This window comes from Meleagris gallopavo, chromosome 23 (assembly GCF_000146605.3).
Source record: "Meleagris gallopavo isolate NT-WF06-2002-E0010 breed Aviagen turkey brand Nicholas breeding stock chromosome 23, Turkey_5.1, whole genome shotgun sequence".
Taxonomy (NCBI): Eukaryota; Metazoa; Chordata; class Aves; order Galliformes; family Phasianidae; genus Meleagris; species Meleagris gallopavo.
The window spans coordinates 5,169,546-5,177,817 of NC_015033.2; the positions used below are offsets into that span (position 1 = coordinate 5,169,546).

Sequence of the window (8,272 nt, forward strand, 5' to 3'; positions counted from 1 at the left end):
GGGGCAGCCCGGCCTGTGTCGGCATAGCGGGGCCGTTCCTCCGTGCTCAGCTCCGGCTGGAGGCTGCGGAGAGCTGGGCTCGGCTCTGCTCCGGGTCGCAGCGATGATGAGCCAGAGAGTGCGGCCTTAAATTGCAGCACGGGAGGTGCAGGGTGGATGTTAGGGAAGGTTTGTGCTCGGGAGGAGCAGGGATGTGCTGGCACAGCCGCACGGGGAGCGGTGGGGTCACCGTGCATGGAGGTGTTCAGCGAGATGAGGCACTGAGGGATGTGGGCACGGTGAGTTGGGTTGGACTGGATGATCACGGAGCTCTTTTCTAGCCTTAATGCTTCTAAGATTTTGCTTAAAGAAAGGTAGAAGCTGTTACCTCCCTATTTTGTGAAGTGATTCAATAGAGATCCGAAAACCATGTTGCAGCTGGAGCAGCTTGGCAACTAAACAGCTGATAGGAGTGAGCAGGGCTTGGGAGCTCTGTGTAAGGCATCTGTGTTCCTGGTGGACCTGGAGGCATTTAAGAACACATTAGTGGTAGCCTGCACGCACACACAGAGGATAAAAATAACGAAACATTGAAATTTGCAGTCAGCAGTTCTGTATGTTGCAGCCTAAAATACACACGAGATACCGACCTGTTGGGATGCTGAGCTGCAGCTGCTCGATTCTTTGATACACAGTGCTCCATTTGGCCACCGAATGTGCTGCCCTTGTCACAAATTCCTGCAGGACAGATTCCACATTAGGTGAATTATATGGTTGTGTGGGGTTTGCGAGGAGACTCGGGCAGCAGGGGAGTATGTGGGATGTGGAGTCAGTGGGAAGTGTAAATCCTACCCTGAATGAGAAGAGAAGCTCACAATGTGAGGGGTGAGACAGAACACAAAAGGATGCTGTCTTCATTTTTTGCACTACTGGTGATTTTTGATCACGTGCTTGAATCTGTCACAGTGAGCCCCTTGGGTTTGTGAACGTGTGCTTGTCACTGAGCTCAGAGGGCAGCTTGGTGGCATTAGGGAGGTGAAGCGATCCCTGAGCTGTGTTAAGACCATAAAAGCCAGAGGGTAAACATTCTTCTTGTGATGCTTTTCAGGTTCTGGGCAAGATGACCACGCTCACACGACAGGACCTTAATTTTGGGCAAGGTAATGTGTTTGTGCTACACTGAGAACTAGATGCTTGCAGGATGCTCCAGCCCTAAACTTCCTACAGCTAGGAAGGAGACAAGATGTGTGCTGGTGTCTTTAAAAATGTCCTGTGAATATGGTATTGCTCTGCAACCTTCAGCATCCTTTACTTCTGTTTTTCAGTTGTTGCAGATGTTCTTTCAGAATTTCTAGAAGTGGCCGTTCATCTCATCTTATACGTTAGAGAAGTTTACCCTATTGGGATCTTTCAGAAGAGGAAAAAATACAACGTACCTGTCCAGGTAGGAGACCTTCATGAAGGTGCAGTACTCACAGCACAAGCAGACTGTGGCTGACAGTAACAGAATGCTTTCCCTGCTGTGTGCAGGGATGTAACACAAAGGCAGGCTCCCTAGGAAATGAGATCTTGTCTTTAGATCTTCCTTCTTAGCGTTGTCCTGGTTGGCATCAGAACACAGCTCTGTTTGCTCTCTCTCCTACAGATGTCCTGCCACCCAGAGCTCAATCAGTACATCCAGGACACGCTGCACTGTGTAAAGCCACTGCTTGAGAAGGTATGATCTTACCGTGGACCCGTGCTGGGCAAATGTACTGCAAGTGATTTAGATAGAAAATAAAAGAATGTAAATACTGCTCTCATCTCAAAATGTTTATTTGTGTATTTACCATACATGATATACTTGCCTTTAAAGTTACTAATCAAGAATAAAACCATTCTTAATTCTTCCTTGCAGTCAAGGCATGCTGCTGAACACTGGCATTCAGTTGCTTCTAATGCATAAACATGAGGATCAATCTCTGTATTTTCAATAAGCTCATCCTACACGTGAACTTAAATGTATTCAAAAGCAGAACGTTGAGTTGAGGCGTCCATCTGGCAGGAGAACTGTTAAGAGTGCTGTGCTGTAAGCCAGAAAGCAAAGGTGGTTTGAACACAATCTTCTGTGAAAGAAAAGTGTGACCACATGACACGTTGCAAACCTTGCTGGCATCCCACATCCTGCATTCTCTTCTCTCTGCAGACATCATAATGCATGTAGAACCTGGAAGTAGGACAGGGCTCAAGGTTTGGTAACTGCTAGCACTGCTCCACAGCAGATAAACATACTCTACCAGAAGTGAAGCACACTGGGGGCAGAAGACAGCTTGTTTTAAGGAAGGGCCTTCTCTAACTGCAGTTATTCTTCCAGAATGACGTGGAGAAAGTTGTAGTTGTAATCCTGGATAAAGAGCACCACCCAGTGGAGAGATTTGTCTTCGAAATCACCCAGCCACCCCTCCTTTCCATTAGGTAAAGATTCCATTCCCACGCTTTCTCACAGCATCCAACCCCCGTGTCCTTAGAGATGTTCTGGAAGATGCTCCAGGCCCCGGTACTTTGCTTTGTGCCACTAACATCTGCTGTCTCAACAGTTCAGAGTCCTTGCTGTCCCACGTGGAGCAGTTACTGCGTGCCTTCATCCTGAAGATAAGTGTGTGTGATGCTGTGCTGGACAACAATCCCCCAGGTGAGCAGGTGCACACAGCCCAGTGACATGGATTTGTTTCATGGGAGATGATTCCAGGCAGTGTCTGAGCCTCTGCTGGTTGTCCCCTGATCTGCAGCCTGTCCTTTCCCTTACAGGCTGCACCTTCACAGTTCTGGTTCACACACGAGAGGCCGCTACACGCAACATGGAGAAGATCCAGGTGATAAAGGTAAGTGGTATCTTTGGCTGCCTTTTCACAAGCAAGCTGCAAAGAATGGAGTTGAAGAATTTTGGATTCAATGAGGTTAAGGGGTGCTAGATTGCTTTTACATGATGCAGTTCATGACTTTGCTTTGAATGTGTTACAGTTTGCACTGGTGAGGTGACTGAGCACATCTACCACACACCAGCTGCAGGCAGTAGCTGCTTTGATGCCTGAATTAGACTGTGCCAGTACTTCCTGCACAGTGCCATCCCCGTCACTTCACGTACTCTAAGTGCTGACCTAGCACTGAGAAAGTGAGCTCACCTTCTGGGGCTGCTCACCTCTCTGTACATAAAGCTCCTTGTATTCCTGCCCTAGGATTTCCCATGGATTCTCGCTGATGAACAAGATGTGCACATGCACGACCCCCGGCTTATCCCGCTGAAAACTATGACTTCTGACATCTTAAAGGTGAGCAGAGCATTCTGGCCTGAGAGGTGGCTGAAACTACACGTAGTGTGAAGGCTTCTCGTGTTAAAACTGTACCTTCCCTCATTAACAAGGTTTCCTAACTCTTTAAACTGTTCTCCATCTGGCTATCAAGCAGAAACTGACACTTGTTTCTGTCCTCCAGATGCAGCTTTATGTAGAAGAACGAGCCCACAAAGGCACCTGATTTCAACTCTTCCTTTTCTTCAAGCCTCATCTGATCTTCCAGCGGAGTAAGATCTCTCACCAACCATACCTTGATAGCCCAGTCTCCTCAGCTGGCCTTCTGGATGAATGTAGAGCAGCTGCTGCCTCTTTATTTCAAGTGCTCTTACCAGTGTATATAGAACTGACTTGGAATGTGGAGCCAGAGCCTGTTCCCATGTACACTCATGTGTGAGAGTGAGTAGAGGTTTCATGACAGTGAATCCCTGGGGGTAGGATACAGCTGACTGCGGTCGGCTCTTTGTACAAATCCAGTTCTTGCCTTAAACAGGACATCTCCATTGCACACTGGTAGTGCTAACCAGGGATCTGCTGTATGCTCCACTAGAGCAATGGTCTGATACCATGCGCGAGTGAGGCCTTATGTAGCATCTGTCCACTGTGACTGTCCCAAGTAGTCTTCAATAAATATCAAGTTTTACTCCAGTTGAAACAGGCTCAATTCTGTCCAAATCAACTGTTCTTTTAGCGAAGAAGCGTTTTTATTTTGCATGTGGAGCTTCCATCACCTTTTCACGTCTTCTCTAGGACAAGGCTGGGATGTGTCAGTTCCTATGAAGGGCTGTACCACCTTGGTCTCCACTTGCCACAGGGAAACCTTCACACAAATGGTGTTAGAAGCACAGTGGAATGTGTCTGTGCTGCAAGGACTCACCCTTAGCAGACAGCAGACAAGGGAAAACACTGTTATCCTGTCTCTGTCAGAGGAGATGGAAGAAGGTCTTAATATCAGCCCATGCACACAGGGGTAGAAGAAATGGTACACGGAATGTGAGCTAAGCTTGTTGGACAGAAAATTTGGTAAAACAGCCAGCACAGCACCTGCCTGCTTTCTTCATGCAAAAAGTGCGAGAACACCACATCTCCAAGTTGTTTGTGGCTTTAACATTTTATATAAGGTTACTGTTCAGTACAAACCAAGTTCTTTGGTAGTATAATGGTAATATGGAAAAAGGCAGTGCAGTCCAAAGGCACTTAGTTTGTCAGGTATCCAGAGGGATTCCTTCCTCTTTATTCATTCCAACAGTAATGGGCTGTATTTGGACAGGGAAGGCATCTACCACTTTGATCATGTATACTTACTTGATCATGTATACTAAGGAATTAAATATCAGTAACACAGCACATGTGGATAAAGAAGACCGAAGGTGGCATAATGCTGTGAAAGATATAACTTTATGCACGTAATTAAACCGAAACAGAAAAATACCATAGTATTATAGTCTGTCTATAGCAGTGTCCTCAAGACAAGGGTTGATAATCTGAACTGAAAGATTTTAGCCTTGTTTTAATTAAGTTGTATAAACAAGAAAGAGTTTCCAGTTAAGACTGCTATGTACTTGTGCTACAGCCAAATGCTATTCACTTCAGATGTCATATTTAATTGCCCTCGTCTTCCTCCTATGGAAGGGCACCAGGAATTGTCATAGCCACAGTGAGGGAGGACAGATGAAGACAGAAGTCCTTCCAAAGGGCTGGGCCTGCAGAAGTTCTGCTGCAAACAAGGAGAGCTAGCTGCTCGTATTCCACATCAGCTGTGCAAGACAAAGCCAGGATATTCACCCAGAGAGTACAGACAAATAAGTGCACCTGAGACCACCTGGTCACAGTCCTGAGGTAAAAGAAAACACTTATATTGTGTCTTCATTCGCCTTCAATGTTTGTGGCCCAATAGTAATGCTGCTGTTCGTCACCCTGATCCCGTACCATCCTGCCCAGAATTGGGTATCTTGGCCTCCATGCTGAAACCAGATGTAACGAACTCCAGCTGGGTAATTGCTGAAAGTGTGGGAAATCTGTAGAGAAAGGAAATTCAGCTTATTTTGTCTAAATAATCCAGCACTGACATTGAAGGTGAAACAATTGCAGGTATAGAGCCCCAGGCTTAGGAGAAGCTCATTCTAAAATACCTTCTAATAAAAGTATGCGTCACACCACTTTCTTTGAGGGAGAATATAATAAAAAAGCCTGCCATATTTGACTCACAGGATTACTGGGCAGAAGGGTAAACATAGGTAAACATAATGTTAAGCTTGGTATGTGACAGAGATAACAACATAAAAGGGAATGTACTCATTCCACTCAAACCAAGCCATTCAAACCAGTCAATACAAACAAACTAGGAAAAGTAACGTCTGCAATACTTTCACTTACACCCACGCAGTAGTTTTAAAACAAAGCTTTCTGATCCAGTGTAAACAAGAACTGTGCTCCTGCAACTCGGTTACTTGGACAAAAACTCAAATAAAGAACAGAAACACTTGAAGAAGCCCAGTCAAAATAGCACAGGGGCCTAGGGGGGGAAATCTCACACACCTACAAACTGAACCTAGGTCTTTCAAAGCTTCTTCAACACTGTCAACAGCGAGGACTGGCTTACATTTTGTCTTATGTTAGGGCAGAGAAAATAGGGCAACTTGGGACTTTAGACAAGATTCTTATCACAATGTTGATGTAAAACTGCCTCCTGGAGTGCTGCTGCTTACCTCTCTCCACATTGCGTCACTCCACTGCTCTATGACCACTGGCTCAGGACAGAACTCCTCAAGCACAATGTAGTTTTCAGAAAGCAGCCTCACTCTGAGCTCATAGCGACAACCACAGTCAAATCTGGCAGCATACCTAGAGAGCAAGGGAGAAATGAAGGAGGAGGGCTGTACACACAACATCCAGTTTTCTTTACTGTTCAGAAACAGTCTCCAACTGGAACTGAGGAAAGGGATGTCACCCCCATAGCTATGGAGAAGTTCTAAAGCATACAGCTATCCTTTTCTTCACAGGATTGCCACCTTACAGCCCACTGAATAAACCAAGATTTAGCCTATGCTTTACTGAAGAGCTACAGATGCCAAAGAATTAATTTTATAGCTTCAGAGCTATAAAATTCAGAGCTTCAAAAAGCTTCAGAGGCCCAGCTTACACCTAATGCTAGAAATTCTAGTCTTCAGTTCTTACCAGTCCTTGACTACAATTTCAGGCCGTTTCTCATCCATCAGCTCATTCCAGTACCCTTCTTCCTGCAGGGTAATCAGTTGAGATTTGAAGCATGGCCTGCAACAGAAATAGAAGCATTCAAAACAACTTCACAGCACTCATCTTCAACATCAGTGCTTTCCCTACCAGACTGACTCTCACTGAATGCTCATCCAGACCCTGAGTACCCACGAGGCTGACAGGGCTGAGGTGTGCCTTTACCCAAAGAGAAGAAACAAACTGCTCAGCTTCACCCCAAATAAAAGGAATCCAACAGTGGATCAAGAAGGGTTTCTATGCACACATGACAGATACTGATTATGGAAAAGCAGTTGATCTTCCACTGTTGACAGCTTTTAATGCAAGCTGTTTGCATGACAAACACCTCATGCTTCCAGAGGTTAAAGGCTTTGACTTTGTCAGGTGAAGATATCTGATCAGCCTGCCAGACCTCAACTTCTGTCCACCACATTTAGTAGAAGGACAGAGAAATTCAGCACATGATGTGACTCACTTCTGCAACACATCGGTCTCCTTAGATTGAAGATTATTAAGAATTAAAATCTCCTTTTTTTCCTGTGTCTCTAGGATAAGGCTCATTGTCCTGCCTCACACCTAACCACAGCACTCCTGCAGCCAGGAGGAAGGAAGCAGTTTTCCTCCAGTTGCACATTGCAGCTCTTACCCAAACGAAGTGACAAAGTATTTGTGGACTTCTGAGTCTGGCAGCTCTTTCCCCAGAGGTCCAGGCAGATCCTCGATCTTCCACATATCTCCTCCATTCTGATCAAGTTTCCAGTGCGTAAAGTTCTCTAAAAACAGATATCAAAGATCAGTGTTAGGACTTCAGTTTTCTGCAGCATCTCTGCTTTCCTTAAAGAGAGCTACTTATGCTGGTGGATTTTCAGCTGTGTTTCTCTTGTACTCAAGGGTGACCTTTAGCACTGTGCTGTCATTACCTTCAGCGTGGCTGTCAGCAGCTGTAACAGTGCTGGGCACAGCACTGCAGGTGGGGACAGAGCAGGACAGGGCCCTCGCTGCCCACTTCCACCCCTCTGCTGATGCAGTCCAGGATGCAGTCGGCCTGAAACCAACTGCTGATGGTTTCACTGCTGTATTACATCGTGCAAACCCCGTGACTTGCAGGGATTTAACCCAAACAGCATTACGCAGCGCTTCCTCGTGGATCTGACTCAGTGCCACAGCCCCAGTAACAGTGAGGCACTGCACGGCACGTCCCGACTGCTGGGAAACTCCATAGGCCCTCTACCAACAAACCAACCTTCGGCTCGGGGGTTTTTGATCAAGTTCCTCTTCAGCTTGCACAGCAGGTAGAAAACCTTCCAGTCGGCGATGCTCCTGTCCAAGCTCTGCACGTAGAACCCCTCGCGTTGGCACTTGCGCTTCCAGAGGGTGGCGAGGTCCACCACGTCTCGCCATTGGGAGCACACCAGCCTGCAGGCACGGAGCAGATCCCGGGCGGGCAGCAGGGACAGCAGCTCCACCAGCACATCCTCGGGGAGGTCACTGATGGTGGCCATGGCTGCGCAGAACCGATGGCAGACGGAGGGTTTCCAGGCAGCTGCGATACGGAGAGATCAGCAGGGGTTGCAGGGCTCAGAACGAAACCAAAAGCGGAGCTGTACGCTGGGTAGGGAGGGGGGGGTGGTATCGAACGGTCCTTGCTATCGCAGCCACAGCCCCACCTGCGCTCCGGACGCGGATGTGAGGCCGCGCTTCGCTCTTCCGCAGCGGGCGGGGCGCGGAGC

At 47.1% G+C, this 8,272-nt stretch overlaps 2 protein-coding genes across 3 annotated transcripts; one reads left to right on the top strand and one right to left on the bottom strand.

Moving 5' to 3' along the window:
• Positions 1-202: 202 nt before the first annotated feature.
• On the top strand, positions 203-3,956 carry MAD2L2 (mitotic arrest deficient 2 like 2). Of its 2 annotated transcripts, none has more exons than XM_003212329.4 (9): positions 203-740; positions 1,088-1,139; positions 1,305-1,423; positions 1,625-1,696; positions 2,333-2,433; positions 2,556-2,650; positions 2,767-2,840; positions 3,195-3,287; positions 3,451-3,956. In XM_003212329.4, the coding sequence occupies exons 2-9, from the start codon at positions 1,100-1,102 to the stop codon at positions 3,490-3,492; spliced, it is 636 nt and encodes a 211-aa protein (XP_003212377.1). In that variant the 5' UTR covers positions 203-740; positions 1,088-1,099; the 3' UTR covers positions 3,493-3,956. The 2 variants fall into 2 exon arrangements, 1 of the variants encoding a protein (XP_003212377.1); XR_002121396.2 differs by lacking the exon at positions 203-740 and having other exon boundaries at positions 3,451-3,707; positions 3,802-3,956.
• Positions 3,957-4,687: 731 nt separating this feature from the next.
• On the bottom strand, positions 4,688-8,240 carry LOC100546006 (F-box only protein 6-like). The gene is made up of 5 exons (XM_010722907.3): positions 7,786-8,240; positions 7,189-7,315; positions 6,486-6,581; positions 6,017-6,152; positions 4,688-5,326 (listed from the first exon to the last, which is right to left on the bottom strand). The coding sequence occupies exons 1-5, from the start codon at positions 8,042-8,044 to the stop codon at positions 5,162-5,164; spliced, it is 783 nt and encodes a 260-aa protein (XP_010721209.1). The 5' UTR covers positions 8,045-8,240; the 3' UTR covers positions 4,688-5,161.
• Between the last annotated feature and the right edge of the window lie 32 nt (positions 8,241-8,272).

Bases quoted from the DNA above. Each gene is read 5' to 3' on its own strand.
- MAD2L2 (XM_003212329.4), top strand. From the start codon at position 1,100: ATGACCACGCTCACACGACAGGACCTTAATTTTGGGCAAG. The intron at 1,424-1,624 runs GTAGGAGACCTT...TCTCTCCTACAG, and splicing joins AATACAACGTACCTGTCCAG to ATGTCCTGCCACCCAGAGCT. The intron at 2,651-2,766 runs GTGAGCAGGTGC...TTTCCCTTACAG, and splicing joins GCTGGACAACAATCCCCCAG to GCTGCACCTTCACAGTTCTG.
- LOC100546006 (XM_010722907.3), bottom strand. From the start codon at position 8,044: ATGGCCACCATCAGTGACCTCCCCGAGGATGTGCTGGTGGAGCTGCTG. The intron at 7,316-7,785 runs GTTGGTTTGTTG...ATCTGTTTTTAG, and splicing joins CAAAAACCCCCGAGCCGAAG to AGAACTTTACGCACTGGAAA. The intron at 6,582-7,188 runs GTAAGAGCTGCA...TTTCTGTTGCAG, and splicing joins TACTTTGTCACTTCGTTTGG to GCCATGCTTCAAATCTCAAC.